Source organism: Talpa europaea, assembly GCF_964194135.1.
Source record: "Talpa europaea genome assembly, chromosome: 9".
Classification (NCBI taxonomy): Eukaryota; Metazoa; Chordata; class Mammalia; order Eulipotyphla; family Talpidae; genus Talpa; species Talpa europaea.
This window is the reverse complement of record NC_140076.1, coordinates 21,084,362-21,104,571: the sequence shown is the minus strand read 5'-3', so window position 1 is coordinate 21,104,571 and position 20,210 is coordinate 21,084,362. Positions and strand designations below refer to the sequence as shown.

General features: G+C 50.7%; 2 protein-coding genes across 6 annotated transcripts in view; one reads left to right on the top strand and one right to left on the bottom strand.

Annotated features, from left to right (window-relative positions):
• Positions 1-6,108: 6,108 nt before the first annotated feature.
• On the bottom strand, positions 6,109-13,668 carry NCDN (neurochondrin; the record flags this gene model as incomplete). 5 transcript variants are annotated; one of them, XM_084243029.1, is made up of 8 exons in its annotated part: positions 6,109-6,545; positions 7,778-7,920; positions 8,520-8,744; positions 9,304-9,545; positions 10,515-11,483; positions 12,585-12,725; positions 13,314-13,385; positions 13,636-13,668. In XM_084243029.1, 8 exons carry the CDS (start codon positions 13,666-13,668, stop codon positions 6,109-6,111), a joined length of 2,262 nt encoding a protein of 753 aa, XP_084099155.1. The 5 variants fall into 5 exon arrangements, with proteins under 5 accessions (XP_084099155.1, XP_084099156.1, XP_084099157.1 ...); XM_084243030.1 differs by lacking the exon at positions 13,314-13,385 and having other exon boundaries at positions 12,585-12,755; XM_084243031.1 differs by lacking the exon at positions 13,314-13,385.
• Positions 13,669-14,572: 904 nt separating this feature from the next.
• Positions 14,573-20,210, top strand: part of KIAA0319L (KIAA0319 like) — a gene marked incomplete at its 3' end in the record, with an annotated part of 94,775 nt that continues 89,137 nt past the window's right edge. Inside the window, exons 1-2 of the mRNA XM_084242742.1 lie at positions 14,573-14,639; positions 17,585-17,758. Coding sequence (XP_084098868.1) covers positions 17,617-17,758 — 142 coding nt within the window. The 5' untranslated portion in view covers positions 14,573-14,639; positions 17,585-17,616. The remainder of the gene's footprint in view (positions 14,640-17,584; positions 17,759-20,210) is intronic.

Genomic DNA, 20,210 nt, shown 5'->3' with positions numbered 1-20,210 from the left:
CCTCTGCTCCATTGCATCCTTGCCTTTGGATGCACTTCTCCGGCCTCAGCTTCCTTGTCTGTAAAATGGGTACCGTCACTTCTTTCTCTAATTATTTCACGGGGCAATAGATAAGGTGGGTGATCAGGAATGTGGAACAATTTGGTGAGCTGCAGACTGAAGCCCACGACTCATGTATGTGTGTGTGTGTGTCCGCGCGAACCTTTTACTGGCTGTTTCTCAAGCCTGTTCCAGGCTCCGCAGTCACTTTCTCTTTCTGTCTCCCCAAATCCAGCCCTCCCTTCTTGAGAAGCAGGGACTAGGGTAAAAAAAGGGAAAAGAGAGGAATGCTAAAGGCAAAGGGAAAGAAAGCGAGAAGACTCTCAGATCAGGGCATAATAGAAATAACCACAACAAACACTTATCACAGTGTGTGTCAGGTTGTGTGCTAAGTAGTTGATGAATATTGAATTTTGAAACCCACAACACCCAATGAGACAGATATCATTATGCCTACCTCAGGGGAGGAAAATGAGGCACAGAGAAGTTAAATGACTTGCCCAAGGTCAAGCTGCTAGTCATAGGGCAGAGCAATACCTCTAGTTCTCTTCTCTCTCTGCTCAGGATTACTACTTTGTATTGCCTGAAACTCACAGGCCTAGAATTTAGTCCTGACTCCAATTAACCGGTGACACTGGGCAAATCCCTTTTCTGACCTCATTTTCTACACTGTCAACAACAAAAAGTAGGGGAGGAGAGAAAGGACTAGAAGTGTTTTGTTGTTGTTGTTGTTTTAGATTCCTTGCTAGTGAAGTAGAGAATGAGCAAGAAAATGGGGAAATATTGAGACAGACTAGAGGAGAAAGGGATATGGAGGCAAAACTGAATCCACAGGCTGTATATGCAGGAGGCTTGAGAGGGATGTCTCAGAAGGCACAGGGCAGGTGCAGAGCTCAGGTCTAGGTCCATTCTATCTGGTGGATTCTGGAAAAGGGGGGAGGTGATGTTCCAGCAGCTGAGAACTCATCACTAAGAATGTTCTGGAGTACAGAACCATCTGCTAGGGTGACAAACTAAGCAGACTTGGGCAGTTCTGCAATCTTTGTGCCCAGGACAGATCAGACGTCAGGAGTGTTAGTGTGTCTCTATATGTGGGTGTGTGGATTGTGTCACGGAACCTCTTCCCATTTCCCAACTTCAACCACAGGACTTTAGAAACGAGACTCCAGGACAGGTGTATATGTCCCCTACTTTGTTGTTGCAGGTGCAGAAACTGAGGTCAGAGAGGAAAAGGGATTAGCCCAGGTTCACAGGTCAATTGAAGTCAGTGCATGGCATGCAGGTTGGTAGACCCCTTTCAGAGAAGTCCAGGGACAGGGAGCCTGAGGAGCCCTGCTCAGCTCTGGGCTTCCCCTGGGGATTCTCCAGCAGGCTTGGGAAGGCCGAATGACCAGATAGCTTGCCTGTCTGGAGGCTTCCTTTGGTTTCTTCATCCTACTTCCCTGCAGCGGAAGACACTCCCTTCTTCATTCTCTTCCTTACTACTCTATCCATTTTTCTGTCTTCTTCTCTACCTCCTCTTTTCATTCACATCTTTAAGGTCAGTTATTCAGTCTCAGGCCAAAGCTTCTGTCTTTTCCTGTCTACTCTCTTGATAAGTGAGCTCATCCTCTTTCAAAACTTTAATGACTACCTATCTGCTCTTATCTCCCCCCTTGTCATCTGTGGTCTGTGATCTCACTAGAAATCCAGACCTCCAGATGCCAGTGCCAACTTAATATTTTCTCCAGATATCTGGCTGCAGCCAGCCGAATTTTTCCAAGTCCCCAACTGAATTCCACATCTCTACTCCCACCTTCAACCCCAAACTGCTTTACCTCCTGCGTTCTATAGTAAATGGCACCACTGTTCTGCAAATTAAAAACAATCTCCCCAGACTCTGACCTTCCCTTCACCTGCATATGCTAATCCTCATGGAGTGTTTTCATGTCTAACCCTTAAGTCTCTCTCTGCCTCTCTGCCAGCATCTTACACCACCATACTTTTCCTTATAGACCAATAGTTCTCAAAGTGTTCAAGCGTCGCGTATGTATAACACCTGCAAACTTGCTAGAAGTGCTAGTTCTTAGACCCACTGCAGACCACCTATGAATCAGCAATACAGCCTGTGTTCTTAATAAGCCAGTAGGGTGACTCAGGACACTAAAGTTTGAGAACCACTGCCTAGGCCATTTCAACAACCCCCTAACTGGTCCATGACTTCAGTCATATCTCTTCTGATCCAATTCTAATTTCATTCAGCAACATGAGTGACTGGACCACGTTATTTCCCTCCTGAAAAATTTCCGGGAGCCCCCCTGGGCACATCTTCAGGGGAAAAAAGTTTAAACACTCTAACCAGCATTCCAGGCTCTTTGCAGCTGCAATTAATTTTTCTTTCCTGCCTCATGATCTGCTGCACAAGAAGATGAAAGGAGAAAACAGACTGTAACTAGCATTAGGCTTGGTGCATGGCAGGTGCTCAATGAATGCTTGTTAAATAAATGATAAATGAAACAATGAACACATTTATGAATCCCATGGTCTAGTGAGGGATCCTTTAGGTCCTTTAGATCCTCCACGTGAACATGACCATGGTAACTAGACAGAACACAAGTATAATTGCAGGAGCTCATTTGATGAGTGAGTGATTCTTACCTGTGGCATGTTCGGGATGAGGCAAGTTCTCCATGACCTGCTGAGGCTTTTGGGGCTCCTAAAGACTTCAGGACCCTCTGGCTGCAGCCCTGTGATCTTTCTTTTTCAGGGCTTAGGGACACCTCACTTTCTGAGATAGAGATAGGCATTGCTATTTGCCTACTCTCTGGGACACACGCATATATGTGAAGGCTTGGGATGTGCACTGGGGTATATGTGCAGACACCTCTTGACACATGGCCCATGCAACACACACACAGAGATATCCAAGGGAAACACACATGCACACAGAACACAGGACATATATTGGCACATAGGTGTGCATGTTCACACATACATGGAATCCCATTAGGCATACTTGTCATATTGCTTTTTTCCTAGGCTCAAAATTTTCCCTCTCTTTTGAATCAGCAAACTTGCATGTGGACTTTATGTTAAGAAAATACTCAGGTCTGCCTCCTTTATTGACACAGCCACCCTCTTGCCAGCCTCCTACTCAGGGCCTGTTTGCAGGATGCCAGGAAATCTGGCTCAGGAAGATTCTGAGGTGCCACCTCGTGGTTATATCTCACAACTGCAGCTCAGGTCCCCCTTTTTCCCTCGCAGCTGAATTTCCTGGAACTAGCTTGGTTTAGCCAAGTTATCCTAAGCCTGCCTGTCCCGCCCATCCCTCTTCCCCCATCCGGAGCCCAGAACTTTCTGACCATCCTTCACTAAAGTACAGAACTCAGTCTGCCTTGTAACACGAAGTTTTCTGCAGGAGTTGGCTTCCACTCTGCACAAGAACAGCCCTATGAGTAGTTGCTGCTAGCTTTGGAACCCTTCCCTTCTCTTGTCACTTCCCACATGATCTCACTTACTCCCTTGGCTTTAAGGACCCTCTGTACTGACAACTCCCAAATCTGTCACTCACTCAGACCTCTCTCCAAGCTCCAGATGCAGAAAGCAACTGTCTCCTGGATATCCCACCAGCAGCATGAATTCTTACCATTTACCAAAACAGTATATATTTTGCACAAACCTGTTTCTTTCCCACTGTTTCCCATGATGATGAATGGCCTCATTCTCCACTCAATGGCCCAGGTCAGGAATCTGGGAGCCATCTTTATCCTCTTCACTTGCAATGAATCACCAAGCCCTATTAACTGACTCCTATCTATATTTTCTTCATTCTCACTGGCTTTGGTTTGATTCAGACATCTTATTTCTTTTCTGAGTTCTCTGCCTCAGTTGTTCCTCTTGCAGTCAAAGCCATGTTTCTTAAATGCAAACTGGGTCATTTTCAATCTGCTCAAAATTCTGCAGTTTCAGCATTCTCCCACAGCTAAGCTGCCTAGCACAACACACCAGGACTTGAAAGATCTAGTCCAGGCCCACTGGTGCAACATCATCTTCCAACACTGCCTACTTCACACTCTTCCATTTACTTCTGATCAACTCTTTGCAGCCACCTAGTCGGCATACCTTTATACCCATTGTTCCTCTGCTTATCTACCTGGCATACCTCTCCTCACCCTCACCCTCTGAGTTTTCTTGGACTTAGACTGAGGGGCTCTCTTTGTTTAGATTCCAAGGAAGTAATGCTTTCATCTCCAGGTTGTTTGTTGCCTTGTCTGTTTCCCTGCTAGATTTTAAGCTGCTTGAGGGCAGGGTCTAGCTTTTCATATTTACACAGCCCACCACTGATTGGCACATGGAGATGGAGCTCTGTGAATGCGTGTAGGCCCACGGGTAGATAACAACTTGCAAAATGAGGGCCAAAGGACCAGCTTAAGTTCAGACCTGGTGAGGCAGTGGGTGATTGGCTCCTGTATCCTGCTGAAGACCCTTCCCTTTCTCACTTGGCATAGAACAGAGGTGAACAGCTAGTGACCCAAAAGCCATATCTGGCCTGCAGATGTTGTTGAGGCAGTAGTGATTTTTTTTTAAATGATCAATATTCAAATATGGGATTTTAAAAGCTAGGATTGTGGACTCTAAGAAAACTGGATGATGTACCTGTCTCACTTGGTAACAGCCTGCTGACTGCAGAGGCAGCACCCCCACCAGGCCTGGCACATCAATAGTTTGCATTTTCAAACCTCTAGCAGTGAAGGCCTATGTGGAGTCCTGGCTCTGGCACTCACTAGCTGTAACACCAAATCGTCCATCTATGCCTAAGTCTCTTCACCTGTAAAATCGGGATAATAGTGCCTTCTTAACAGGATTCTTGGGAGGACTGAATGAGATAACACTTGTAAAGGTGCTCAGTAAGGAGTGGATGTGTGCGGCAGGTGGTAGTGAGCTGCTGGAGACTGGGAAGGAGTGAGATGGTGCAGGACAGACCACACAGGAGCCACCTTGTCACCAATGAACATTTATTGAGTGTCCACATGTGCACAGCTTTGAACTTGGCGATCACAGAACGCACTGGGGGAGGGGATGGGGGAGGGAAAGAAAAGGATCAGGTTGATGGGGGGCATCCCCCTGGGGTCATAAGAAAGGTCATCCCTGCTGGAGCCGCCAGTCGCGTCTCTCTGCAGAGGAACCCTAAGCAGGGGTGGAAGTTAAAGCCAGGCACCACGATGGTGATGGGGTGCAATCACTAGGGAAGCATGCGGATTCTGGGGAGGTGTCCCTCCTGTTCCTGGCTCCAGCCAGGCCAGATGGTACTGGGGGGACAAGGATCAGATGCTCAGGTGTCCAAGCAGGGATAAGGACAGGCAAAATAAATATCCCCCAATCCCCACTGTCACTCTGCTGCAACACGACACAAAAGCTTAGAGACCAGAGCCCAAGGACTCCTGGATCCCCTCAAGGAAGCTCAGGTGGAAGGAGGTTCCCCACCCCCCCCACCAGGCCTGTTCTGCTCCACGGCTTCCTGGAAGGATGGGGTAGTTCAGACCCTGGGCCACTGAAGTTAATAGGAAGAACTGCGATGTCAATGGCCTGAGCCTGCTCTCTGCCCAAGAGAGTCAAAGGCAAGAGCCAAAGGGCCAATTTAAAGGACGTGAGCCTGGGAGGCCAGAGGGGGCACCACAGCCTAGGGGACCCCCACGCCCTGGCCGGCAGGGCACATGGGCTGAGGCAGCCAGCTCCTGCCAGCCCTATCCTATTCTGGGGCCTCCCTCCTATACGGGAGCCAGACATCGGGCATAATGACACCTAGTGCCCCCCTCCCTGGGGGCTACTCCGACCTTCCCCGGCCTGGCGGGGACAGCCATGTTGATTTCCAAGCCCATCCCTACCCCCGTGGGGTCCCGGGGGGCGGGACGCAGTTCCTCACACCTGAGGGGTGGGCAACACGCCCTTGCCCTCGGAAAAGCCAGTAAGCTGGGGTGTTTGGGGGGGAAGTTTAGGGAGAGGGGTTCCAGTTTGGGGGCTTCAGGGAAGATGCCTCCTCCCTCCTTCCCTCGCTGCTTGCCCCCAGGTCTGTCCCCAGTGGACACACCCTCAGGGCTCCGACAGGCATTGCTCCAGGGCAGCCATGCGGTAGTGGCTGGCTGTCTCCTCACCTGCCTGCAGCCTCATGGCTTCCCGGCACAGCCGGTTGGCTCGGGCCAGCTCCACCAGGACACCCTGATAGGCAGCGACCATTTCAGGCTTGACAGAGTTGGGGCTGACACTGCCTAGCAGCTGGAGCAGCTCCTGCGGCCAGCGGGAGCGCAGAGCGGCAGGGGCCAGCCAGGGCAGCAGGGGCACACAGCCAGTGAAGGCCTGCATGCCCAGGAACCAGAGCTCCTGCAGATCGGCCCAGATACCTTCGTAGTCAGGGGACAGGGCCAGCACTGCCTGGTCTGAGCCAGGTGTGGCCCGGGCCACGTGGGACTGCGACAGGAAAAGGATGGCAGCTGCGAAGAAACCTCGGGATGCAGGTGTTCCCTGAAGAGCTGGAAGGTAAAAGGTGGGTGGGGGCATGAGCCAGAAGGGCCAGCTGCTCTGCCAGCCCTTCCCTACCCATGTGAACACTCAGGGAGCTGAAGCACAGCCTAGAATGATACCCTACCTGTGTGTGACCCTGGGACACACTTCCCAGGGACCTTGTTTCTTTATTTGTAAAGTGGGGTCAATAGTGCTAGCCTTAGAATTTATTGCGAGAATAAAATGTAATAATCTTGGTGCTCGTAGCTACTGGACAGAACCTCTTGTCCTCTGAGGAGAGGGGAGCAGCAGCTCAGCCTGGAGCTCAACAGGCTAAGGAGGTCGCACCAATTTGATACTTGGGCCAGAAGAGAGCACTGGGGACCATGAGCTGGGGATGCGGAGCTTCAAGCCCCACCTTGTAGAGGCTCTCTGGGAGGCTGTCTAGCCTGGAGCGTTTGTGGGTGAACTGCATGGGGGTTTCACTTAGAGGCAATGGAGATGCAGTCTGGGACTAAGGGAGCACAGGGACTAGAGGGCAGGGGGGTGTTCCTGGTTCCCTGGGACATCTCCCCTTCCCACTGCCGGGTACCCTGCTGGGATCCCCACACAGGGAACAGAGAGGCAGCTGAGGGTACGGGCTTGTTACACCCTGTTCCTGGGCATCTGCTCAGCTCCTCCAACCTGACAGATGGGGCACAGGGAACAGGCGGGGACAGAGGGACCCAAGCAGACACCCACGGCCAAAGTGGGAGACACAGAGGGCTGGCAGGGGCTGGAGGGGACGTCCCTCCCCCTGCACACAGCCAGAGTGAGGAGGGCTGGGGAGAGGGTGTGCAGCACAGCATGAGCACTGAAGGCTGTCACAAGGGAGGTGAGGTGCCGAGCACAGAAAAACCTCAATGGAGGGAAGTCAGGTTTCTGACTCAAGGGCTGGGTGGGGGCGGCTCCACCTTGAAAACACTGGATTCAGATTCCTTGGGGTGCTGGGGATTCCAGGTGCCTATGCCTGTGCCTCTCAGCAGGCCTGTACTTACACCCACCAGAACTTGCCTTAAAAGTCTTCAAAAGGAAGAGAATGCTATCATTCTGGGAAGAAGGGTGGGGTGGGGTGGAGGATGGAGACATACCTCAGAGATTTCCTCTTGACTAGAAAATTGTCTAAAGCCATTTTTGGAAGACAGTGACTTATGTCCCGGACGTAGCAGATCCACCTAGGTCCCCTGCCCCTATCCATTAGGACTGGACTCCCAGGGCTTACCTGGAGAGGTGCTAAGGAGCCGGGCCATAAGGAGGCCCAGGGTGGCGACATTGGCAGCCAGAAGCAGTCTCCCCTGCTGCTGCACGAGTGCGGGCAGCGACGTCATCAGGGTGTTCATGAGAGATGTGAAGCAGGCGTCGCGCCTGGGGAGAGAGGGGAGAGGTGGGTGTGGGTAGGGCAGGGCCTAGCAGAGTCAGGCTAAGCCCTGGGAAAAAGGGCAGCTAGAAACCAGGCAGCAGGGAGCCTCCCTGGTGGCGCAAGGGGTTAAGTCGCAACCTATGAAACTATCAGCAGCCACTGCAGCAAGAGTGGCCAGGGAGCTACCCATATGGCGGAGCAGACCTCTCCTGGCTCGCCCACTGCTCCCATCAGCAGTGTATTTCAGTCAATCCACCTGTTCTGGTGAATCCTCTCACCCCCTCCCCACAACTCTGGCCTGTACCCTAGTTCTTGTACGCATAAATAAATAAATCTTTAAAAAAAAAAAAAGAAATCAGGCAGCAGGGTGAATAGTTAATTATGGATCACATTCATGGTACCTTGGGGGCAGAGATTGGGTTTTAGCTAGAATAGGCAGACATGCCCAGAGGGTTTCCCAATATGCTAAATTCTTATGTGTGTGGCTTTGTCTGTTCTGAGCCCCTTTCATTCCATGGGCACTGAGAAGCAGAAGAGATTGGGATTTGGAGCCAGTTTGAGCAGCAGCACCCCCTTGCTCCTCCAACCTCTATCCCCGCCTCACTTGATCAGTCCTGGTGCAGTGACCACGAGGTTGAGGAAAATGTGGCAGCAGGTCTGCAGGCCGATCTCCACGCTGTCGGGCAGCACTGAGGTGTCATGGCCGGGGGATGTGAGTTCCCACTGCTGCAGGAAATACTTGCACAGAAGTGAGGGGGCCCCCTCCTTAATCAGGATCTCCCGAGGCCCATCTTCAACTGTCAGGTGGCACCAGCCAGGCAGAAGGAGCCTGGGTTGTGGAAGGAACAGATATGTGAAAGGTTGGGAGAGATTAGGGCACAGGATTCCCTTTTGGGGAGAAAGGGAAGTAGGGGAAGACACATCTTCACAGGTACTGCAGAAGCATCACACGTTTGGGATGGCACAGATCTAGATGAAAACTTGGGCTCTGCCACATGGTGTGAGTGTAGGCAAGTTACTTAAACCCCTTGAGTCTCAGTTTCCTCACCCCAAGGACATGGATGAGACTTATTATCATACATTTGCTGTGTGAGCCAAATGAGATAGTTTTGGTAAAAGGTACAGCAAAATGCCAAGCAGTTAGTAGGTAACTTAACGAGCATGAGTTCTTTTTACAGAAAAACCTAGGGTTGGCATGTGGGAATAAGTCCCCCACAAACAGGAACAATCCAAAAGGAAATCTCATGCCCCAAACCCAGCACAGTCTAGTATGGGGGAGAGGTAGCCCTGTGTTAACCAGTCTTCACCCAAGAGCGGCCCCAGGGAACCCAGGGGGTACACTTTTTTTTTTAGAATAGTCTGGCTGAACAGACTAACTACAAACTCACCGGAGCGCATCCCCTGGCCAGGTGGGCCCTGGGGTGGTGGGGGAGATGGCCAGGGTGGCCACCTGCTGAGAGAGGTCATTGGCCTCCTCGGCCTCCTCGTAGAGGGTCTTGGCGTAGCGCACGAGGAAGGGCAGCAGCTGGCAGACTTCCTTGCGCAGGGATGAGGTCTCCTCAGCCAGCCAGGCACCCAGGATCCGCACCGAAGCAAACACAAAGGGTTCCTTCTGCTTCTCCGGCCCTACCTGTTACCAGAGGATGCCCTCGAGATGGAGCAGGACCACAGCCCCTCCTCTGCCTACCCAGCATGCTGGCCAGCCTGGGAATAACAGGACTAGAGGAATTCTGGCCTGTGAGCCGAAGGTGGGCACCTCGCCTCCTCCTACCCTGTGCAACCCAGCATCTGGCACACAGTAGGGACTAACCCAACAGGGGCCTGGCAGAGAGCAGGCCTCAGGGCATGTCTGCTGAGACTCAAGCCGCATCCCCTTGGACCCCCACCTCTAAAGCATCTCAAGGCTAAGAAACACTAAGAAAGCTAAGAAACACTTCCTCTCCAGCGGCACTGACCTGGGGTGGGAGGACGGGCTCCAGTTTGGTAGGAGTGGTGGGAGAGATGCCCTCTTTTGGGCTAAATCAGAAAAACAAGATAATGGGAGCTTGACTTGGTATGTGGGAGATGTGCTGGTGAGTTCAGTGGCTGAAGCAGGTTACTGAAGAGACCAGTCTTGAGTGAACCCCTGTGGGACAAAATCCTGGACTCTCAGACAGGGAGGGAGGAGGAGATGTGGATGTGGGGAAGGGGATTAAATGGAGTTAGATGAACCTCTCCAGAGGCCAAGAACCAGGCAGCCCTGCTCCTTTCCCTGTGCCATTACAAGTCTGTATGTGTATGTGTGTAAAACTGCTAGAGATTGAGAAGAACAGACTGCTTCCATTGTGTGTGTGTGTGTGTGTGTGTGTGTGTACTGGGGGGAGGCTTGTAAGTGGGAGGTTACTGTGTTGTGTGTGTGTACTGTGATGTGAGTGCACATATGGTGTGTGGTAGGTGCTTATGTGGAGGATCAGGGAGGGAGGGAGAGGGAGGGCCGGCCACACACTACTCCCTGGAGTGCTGTGGGATCAGTGTCTTGTCTCCCATTACATGGAGGTGCAGGAATTTTGCTCCCCCCTTCCCTGGCTCCCCCCACACTGGACTCCCTCCGTACCCTCACCTGCAGTAGGTAGTGGATGACGGCGCCTATCGCCTCCTTCATAATGCTCACTAGTTGCACCTTCTGTGGCTCCTTTAGAAGTGACTGCTCACAGCGGGTGCATTCCTGGATCCCCAACTCCATGAGGGCATAGCAGGCAGTCACCACATCTTCTTTCACCTCTGTGCCTGTCTCCTCCAGTGCCAGGCGCACCTCCACGCATGCCAGATTCACCAGAAGGGCCAGGAACTTGCTCCCAGAGTTGCCTGCTGGGATCCAGTCGGAGCCGCAGGCATGCGCCAGGCGGGCTGCCAGCTTCAGTGCGGGGTTGCGCTGCCAGGAGCTCAGCTTGCTGCCCAGGATGCGTGCCAGCCCAGCCTGCAGATCCCGGAGGCATTCAGAGGGCACGGTTGTTGGGGGCAGAAAGATGGGCAACAGCTGGCAGAGCTCAAATTTGCTGGCATCCTCGGCTTTCTGGAAATCTTCGCTGAGGCCCCGTAACACAGCCAGCAGGTCGGGCTCCGCCTCCTTCCAGCACTGTGTCTCAGCAGCAGCCAGCAGCCCCACCAGGAGTGCAAGGGCCTGGTCAAAGCCGTAGCCATGCCCCAGGTATGCCTGGCACAGGGCAGACACAGTGCCACCAGCAATAAGGTGCCGGGGGCCTCGGGGTGTACCTGCCACAGCTGTCAGGCACTGGTAGGTGTCATCGATCATGGACCGGCGGGCAGCATCATCAGGGTCCCCCCGGGCTGTGAGGAAGGTGCTAAGGATGGGGATCTTGTTCAGGACCTGGGGATGGGCGGCTAGTTCAGGGTCACTGCAGAAGCAGGCCAGCAGGGCCACGCCCAGGGCCCGAAGAACATGGTCAGGACAGCCATCAGGTGCCTCCTTGGTGGTCAGGAGGCGATTGGGGAAGGTGAAACCGACAGCATCGAAGATCCGCCGTCGAGTTTTCGCATCAATGTCACCTGCTTTGACTGCCTTGGTCACCTAAGAGGGGGTATGTGTCATCAGCAGGATGAAAGGAAGAGGTGGCAAAGACTGTCCCCTGCACCATGTGGTATTCACCATTAACAGGACTAGGTTATGTAAGGGGGTTCACTGAGGGGTCAGGAAGACTCCCAGAGGCCATTTTATCTAGCTCCTTCCTTCTCCTAGGAGACAGGTGTGACCTCTGGGAACCTTCCCCTCTGGTTATCTCTGTGGAGAACAGTCTAGTCCTCCTCAACTACTTGCTCTGCTGTTTCGTCACCTGGTCAGTTGGAATTCCTGATGTCTAATCTAGAGGCTCACAACCTGAGTTGGAAGAGGGTTAGCACTCAGTGTTAAAATCTCCCAAGGACTTAGGGTCCCTCCCTAATTGCTCCCTCCAGAGAAGTCTCCGATCCATTCCCGCCACCTTCTCAAGGGAAATGGCTCCTGTGTCTCGCCGCTCTGACTGTCAAAACATTTCCCCTTACATTTCACCTAAACACCTCCTCTGCTGCAGTGTGAGCCCTTGACTCCAGAGCCTTCTCCCTGTTGCTATGGCAAACAAGCAGCGGCTGTACTCCCTCCTCCCTTCACCCCCCACACACCGACCCCCCCTTCCCAGCACTGCAGCTCCTGCTCTGCTGTCCCCAGCTTGGGTTCCTCCAACAGGGCTAAGCCCTGAACCAGATCCTTTACCCTCAACCTACCTACTACGATCTTGGCCACCCTCTTCGACCCCTTCCCAGTCACTTCCAGTCCTGCTACTCTCCACCCCCAGAACAATCATCCCCAGGCCTCAAGTACTCTGCACTAGTTACTACCTGCTGCTGTTACCATATGAGTCAGCTCCCATCTGCTCTGGGACGCCCCAGAGAGCAGACCCAAGCAGCCTCCTCCAAGACTCCTAGGGCCACAAGCCTTATTTACCCTCATTCTTCCCTTTGCCCCATACTTAGAGAAGCAAAAAAAGAGAGCCCAAAGGTAGGCATTTAGGGCCTTCTTTTGTGACTTGAAGGCTGCCAGCAACCACCTATATATCCTTGGGACTTGTTGACCCCATTCCTAGGGGGCTCAATCACCCAGCCCTTCCCACCTCCCAATTTTCAGTCAGTTCCTTACTAGCAGCAGGGCTGCAAACTGCTCGCTGTCATTCTTGGCCTCACGGAGGGCTCCCAGGTAGCGTTCCAGGGTGGGGTTTCGGCTCTCTGCCTGGTTCAGAGCTGGCTCGCAATCCGAGGCCATGATGCCCGCCTTGCCCAACTGTGAACACAAGAGGGACTGAGCATCCCTCTGCAGAGGAGGGGCGGGGGTGGGGCAGGGAGGGGGCGGGAGTGGGAGTGGAGGATGGGGGGAGGGATTAGCACAGAGGGTTGGGAGGATCAGGAAGGATGGGATCCTCAGGACTGACCTCCCTTGGGGGGCGGGGGAGTCCCTTTAAGGGGCTGGACCCTCAAGTCCTTAGGGATGAAGGGACCCAGGTCCAAGGTCACCTCCAGAAAGCAGGAAAGGAGCATGCATCCTACTGCTCAGCTGGACGGCTCTCCTCACCAATCTCTGGGGGGGTGAGGGGGTTGGCCCCACTGTTCAGCTGTCCCCTGGCACCAGAAGCCCGGTTTAATCTCCTTCCACGGAGGCACACAGGGAGGAAGTGGTGAGGACAGACAGGGAGGAATGAGACATACATGGGTGAAAGTTCGATTATCCGGACTCAGGCTGACAAGAGTGGAGAGGGTATACTAGGTTTCCTTTCCCCTCCCTTCTCCAGAAGAGGCAGGAGACAAGCTTCAGCAGAAGTGAGAATGCTGGGCCTGAGCAGGGAAGACTTGGAGGCCTCTCTGGGGACCCCACCCCTCCAGCCGGGCCTCTTAGTCGCCCCCGCAGCCTCCTTGCCTCCTCTCCTTTCCCTCCCTCGGGCAGAAGCTGCAGCAGCAGCAGCAGCAGCAGCAGCAGCAGCAGCAGCAGCAGCAGCAGCAGCAGCAGCAGATTAACCCTTTGTGCTCTTTCTCCTCGCTCTCCCCGCCCCGCCTGTGGATACTGGCAGGGGCGGGAGAAGCAAGAAGGGGTCCGGGGTAGCTCCCAGGACAACGGAGAATCCAAAAGCCGGATAATCGAAGCGGGGCTGTTGAGATGGGGAGATGAGAAGGGGAGAAGGGTTCCTGGCGGTCACCACCTGTCCCGCCGCAGCCAGGTCACAACACGACATTGATGAAGTCACGACAGGGCGGCGATGAGATCACACTTCACGATGGCGCGGTGATGTCACGGAGAGATCACGGCAAAATCACGACATGGGACAGCCCCCAAAGATGACAGGGCAAATTAAAAAAATTATAGATATATATTGCAAAGGGCTGTGACAAAATGGAGTCTCGACAGGGCACGATGATGTCGCGATATGGCGCGATGGAGTCGCGATAGGGTCCCCCAGGTGTGTCGGCATCGATCAGCGCCGGCTCGGAGAGGCTCCGGCTGGGAGGCAGGGGAGGGCCTGAAGGGGGCTGAGCTCACCAGGCTGCGGCCCCGAGCGGCGAAGTCTTCTCCGAGCGCGATGCTCCGGGAGCCTGGGGCCGCTGCTCACGCCGCGTTGCCCACTCCCGGCTCCAGACTGCTGCAGCTCCACCCCCACCCCCGCAGCGCCCTCGACCAATCCGCGGCGGCCTCACTCCAGGCCCCGGCCAATCGCGAGGCCGGGCGCTAGGTCGTAGCGGGTGCCGCCGCCGCGGCCATCTTGCTTGTGGGTACTCCTGGGTCTGGGGCCCGGAGCGCACGCCGGGTAGGCGAAGGTGCAGCCCGCCTCTGGGGAGCAGGAGGCGACCACCTGGGGCCGAGGTTCCTGCGCTCGCGCGTCGTTCTGCCCTCCAGCACCGCCCCTCCTCCCCCTTGGGCGCGCGGCTGGAATTGAGCTTCCGGGGGGGCGGGAGGGCTTGCTGAGCAAGCAGAATGTGCTTCCGGGTTGCGCCCCGGGAGGTGGGAGGAGGCGGTGTTTCCGGCCGCCGTCGCTGTCCAGGGAGGCTGAGGCGAGAGGGAGCTGTCCGGGTGGGGAGCCCGCACTACCTTCTTCCTCTTCCTCCTCCTCCGGGTGAGGGGAGCGAAGGTTGGGGCCCCGACCCCATGGACCGGGAGGAGGCGGAGGCCGCCGCGAGCCGGGGCCCCGCTGTGTGGCCCTGAGCCCCGGTAGGTGGCCGGGGCGGCTGGCTGCCAGGCCGAGGACCTCGAGCTCAGGGGAGGGACTCACGGGACGGGCTATTTCTGGGGGTGCGCTGGCCGGGTGTTGGGGCCCGGAGGTGGCGCTCCTAGCCCAGCGAGGGCAGCCAGCTGCTTCTGGCTTTGCTGGTGCAGAGCTCGAGTCCGAGGTGTAACATCCTTCCCTCCCCCAGCTTCTTTCGACCAGGGCCTGGCGGTCGGTCAGGCAGCGCTCTCCCTCCCCTGACAGACAGACAGACCGGGGTCGGGGCGCAGCTGGCTTTTCCCCTGCTTCCACTTCTGCAGCTTCTCCCTTAGCTGCTGTCTTTGGTGTTTGGTCTCCCCACCAAGATAGAAATTTGATGCAGAATAAGAGGTCGGGTGGCAGGGGTCTGAGCACGATGTGTAAATTCTCATGCAAAACCTGCCTTATTCAGGGCTTGGAAAATTATGCCCCACAGAGGGTTCTGTGGTGACTGCAGTGAGCGCAAAGGTGAAATGACGGAAGTCAAGAGAAAACCTCAGGCTGGATTCCAGGAAAGCTTTGCTTTCTCTCACGTCTGGTGGTTATGTCCAACCAACAATAGATGCAGTTAGCAAAGAGAATTAGCTCACTCTCCCGTGCTTTCTTATGTGATTAACAGACTGGAAACTAGGAACAAATTGGAAAGACGACCTCTCAGAACAATCTGTTCATTTTTCCAGCTATTTGGAAAACAATGTCTGCAAATATAAGCAAAGCTATTCATGGCAGTCTGTTCTGTAACTTTCCCAAATATCTGAGACTTTTTTTTTTAAAGTACTTTATTCTTGATTACTCATACCAGCTGAATAGGCTGTTTCAGACGTGCTCTGTCGTTGTTCAAACATATCTTATCGCTTTGTACATAAATGGAGTTCCACGTATGTAGCTGACAGACTGAACTATGATACATCCCCCATCAACCTGAAGTATTAAGTAAACATTACCCCCTGCTCTGTCTGAACAGCTGCTGCAACAGAGAGTGCTTTTATTTCGGGTGTACTTGTAACGCCCTAAATGCCAGAACTATTGTATTGTGGGGGTGTGTGTTCTCTCCCTGAGTTGTTACCCTTTGATTCTAAAACAAACCATTTGGATCTTGATGTGAAATGTTGTTCCTGCCTCTGGTCAGCAAGTCTTTGACTGGACCCTAGCAGTGATTTGTGCAATTGTAGGTTTCAGAGAAATAACTGGTTGGGAGTTCACATGAAAGTAGCACTACCTCTTTCTTATGCATGGTTTGTAAGGCATTGCACTTCAAGTCAGCTGCTGATCCAATGGTGTTTATTACTCCCATTTCCAAAGCCTATTCATTTCTTTTATGCTTTTGTCGCCTACCTATCACACTATTGATGACAGGTGTTGAGTCACCTTGAGTTTAAAATCTTTTTGTGGTAGGCAGAAATGTATTGGGTAAGATCCATACACACACATACACATGCACACTCACCCATTCTGTCGTAGGAGACTAGAGAAGTTGCTAGATACACTTCCTAACTTAGGCATCATTTCATAATCTCTGGAACATGTGTCTGGCCCACACACCTTTCTGCCCCTGTTCCCTCACACACAACTACAAAACAACTAGAAGTAGAGATGGATTGAAGTAAATGAGAAAGATAAAATCCTTCAGATACTTAAGGCTTAGTGAAAGCCATTTCTTGGGTGGGCTATACCTCAGTTTTGCAGTGTGTATGTGTGTGTGTTTCCCTGTATTACTGTTGATATCTATCAATGCCAGTCTCCATGATACTGTTGAGGGTGGGGGTTGTCAGCCTGTGCTCTTTGTTAGTTATGGATGGCATGTACCATTTAGGACAGGAAAAGTTTTTAATTGCTTTTTCAGAACTGAACTCTCAAAATGTTGCCTATATTTATGTAGTTATTTATACATTATAGGAGAATTGTATAAGAGAGAAGAAACTGATGGAAAATCACTTTTTCCTTTGGAAGAGGTCTAAATCAGTTAGCCCTTAGATTCTAGAGTAGCCAACAAAATGCCTGGCAAATAATAGGAGCTGTATAAATATTTGCTGAATATGTATGAATTCAAGTCAAAAATTGCAAATGACTTAAGATCAGGGAGGTGATATTAAAGTGTTAATCAGATAGATTTTAAAGATAATAGTGATGGACACAGTAGCAAACAGGGAAAGTGTGTGCCCTGCCTAGAGACAGTCACATTACAGATTTTTAAAATATGGCTAAAAATCCTCAGGTTAGTTTACCTCTAATGATCTAATCTCTTATTTTCATCGATAAGAAAGTGTGTTCGGCCACAGCCACAAAACTGTTAGTAACAGAACTGGAACTAAAACCCAGACCTTTTTTTCAGGCTGATCTTCTTTCTATTTTACCACATTGATGATTAATTGTTAGAAAATAATGGAATGTAAAGTGTTTCAGTTTTACAGTGGAGTCCTTCATAGCCCTTGCTATGTTTTTATCCTGATAATTATCAGCTATGTCAAAGCTCAGGTTTAAACTTTATGGGCATTGGGGCCTCCCCTGGTGACATTGGTGGTGCAGCGGTTGAGCACTGGGGTGCGAAGCTGCTGGCAGCCTCTGCAGCGCCGGTTTAATCCCCGGCCACCGCCGGCGAGGGTCCCACATGGCGCGACAGACCTCTCCTGCTGCACCTGCTACTCCCCTCAGCAGTGTATTTCATCAGTCTGCCTGTTCTGTTCCCCGCTCTGGCTTTGGTGAATTCTCTCACCTTCCTGCTCTTCTGACTGTACCCAGTGTTGTATAAATAAATAAATCTTTAAAAAAAATTTATGGGCAGGGATAATCATTGAAAGACAACTTGAAATTTCTCTTCCCTCTTATCTGTCACATTTTCTAGCATTCCACATTTCCAGGAATCAATTATTAATTACTTGGCATATAATTTCTTCTCTTTTTGTCTCTCTAGTGGATTGGTTCTGCTTGTCTGGAAGGAAGGCCATGGAGAAGAGGCTGGGAGTCAAGCCAAGCCCTGCTTCCTGGATTTTATCAGAATTTTTTTGGCAGACATCTGTGATGTGGTTGAGAAGCCTATACCTGTTTTATACTTGCTTCTGCTTCAGTGTGCTATGGTTGTCAACAGGTACCTTTTCTTTATGTATTTAAGATAGATTGATTGATTGATTGATTGATTGATTTATACAAGCACTAGGTACAGTCAGAAGCGTGGGAGGGTGAGAGAATTCACCAGAGTCAGAGCGGAGAACAGAGCAGGCAGAGTGATGAAGTACACTGCTGAGGGGAGCAGCGGGCGGCAGGAGAGGTCTGCGCACCATGTGGGACCCTCCCCCGGTGGCCGGGGATCCAACAGGGCGTTGTAGAGGCTGACCGCTGCGCCACCAGGGTGCACTTTCTTTGAGTCCTTCAGTTCATTTTAAAGACTAATAGGCAGAAAAGCAATCTGCTGATTTCACCCACACTTTATTGAGTTTGTTTTATCTTGGAATCAAGATTTATTTATTTATTAAGATTCATTCATTCATTCATTTATATATACAAGCACTGGATACAGTCAGAAGCATGGGAGGGTGAGGGAATTCACCAGAGCAGAGAGCAGAGCAGGCAGAAGGACCGAAGTACACTGCTAAGGGGAGCAGTGGGCGGCAGGAGAGGTCTGCGTGCCATGTGGGACCCTCCTCCGGTAGCCGGGGAGCAGCCGGGGATTGAACCGGTGCTGTAGAGGCTACGGGCAGCTTCGCAACCCAGCGCTCAACCGCTGCGCCACCAGGGAGGCCCGGAATCAAGATTTAAACTGGGTCCTTTCTTATAAGGGAGAATTGGCATGATCATTCTGAATTTTGATGAAGGTATAATGAAAAGAAAATGATTTCAAAGTTGGACAGACTTGAGTGCTGGAGCTGACTGTTTCCACTTAATAACTATAAAACCTTGAGCAAATTATCTATTGTCTGTAAGAAAGGATAAGACCTACCTCATAGCTTTGAGAGATAATATAAATGTGTAATAAAGCACTATAAACACAGGTGCTTAGTAAATGATACCTTGCTTCCTTTCTTAAAGGAATCTACACTTATAGGGAGAATATGTTCCCTGCTTTTTCCATAGAGAGGGGTTATGCTGATAGATTTCATCAACTGTGCTTTCTTCCTGGAGATTATTTCAACCAGTAAGGAACCTCTTGCCAGAAAAGATTGCCAAGAAGGCTAAGTTTCAAAGAATATCCTTTTTTTCTTTCAGTTCTTTTGTTGACATTGTTCTTTTCAGAGTATGGAATGTGAGAAAACAGCAATTTGAGAAAAACTTCTGAGTATACTGCCTTCTGGGCAGTGACCAAAAACCTTTTTTTGTAGAGACAACTTTCTGGAATAACTAATCAACCTTTTGCTCTTATAATTACAAAGATTCCTTTTGCTTTCCTAAAGGAACTAGTGGTCATGATCTTGATAATCAAATAATTACTGTATTTAGCAATTTCAGTAACATCAGCTTTGGGGTTTTGTTGTTTTGCAGTGGTGGTTGATGATTGCATAATTACAGCAGTGGAAATTACAATTGACAGAAAGCTGACCTAAATGTTTTTACCCAGATGATACTTTGCTGGGATAGCTAACTATTTCAAGCAAACATTTTATATAAGATCATATGAATTAAATACTGATTTAGTACCTCCAAATAAGAAAATCACATATTTTTGAAGAGCATCTACTCCATACCAGACCCTGGTTATAAACGTCACATATTTTCTCTCATTTAATCCTTATGATAACCCTAAAACACATAGTTTTATTTTCATTTCATGAATAAAGAAATTGAGGCCCTTGGGCCTCCCCACCGTGGCGCAGTGGTTGAGCGCCGGGTTGTGAGGCTGCCCACAGCCTCTGCAGCGCCAGTTCGATCCCCAGCCACCGGCGAGGGTCCCACAAAAAAAAAAAAAAAAAAAAAGAAAAAATGCAACATCCTAATGGAAAAAATAATAAAGGACATAAACAAAGTACAATAAATAATACATAAAATATTTAAAAATAATTTTATAAATGTTTAAAAATATTTATTATTACTAATAAAAGAATTGCAGATTAAAATGAGAAATTAGTTTTAATTTAATTGATGAAAATGAAAGTAAAAATATCAAGTGCTGCCAAGGGATGGTGCGGTTGTCCTCATACTGTGCTGGGAGTTTTACCAGAAAACTTTTTAGCATAAATATCAAGATACTTAAAAGTTCATATCCTTGACTTAGCTAGTCTCCTCTTAGGAATTTACCTCAAGGACACATTTAGATAGTTATGAATGAGAGCATGTATCTACATTCATTTATTTTATGTTGCAAAACATTGCTGCAACCTCCCCAACAATAGGAGGGTGGTAAAATTATGTCATGTTCACATGGTGGAGTATAATCCAACCTCAAAATTCATATTTTTGAAGAATAAGTACATGGATAAATGCTCCTGTGTTAAGTAATAACAGCAGGATACACTAGTACATAGTCACTATGGTGCCAATTTTATGAAAAGAAAAAAATATTTTTACATAATAGAAAACAGTCTGAAACAAGTTATATAACTGTTTAT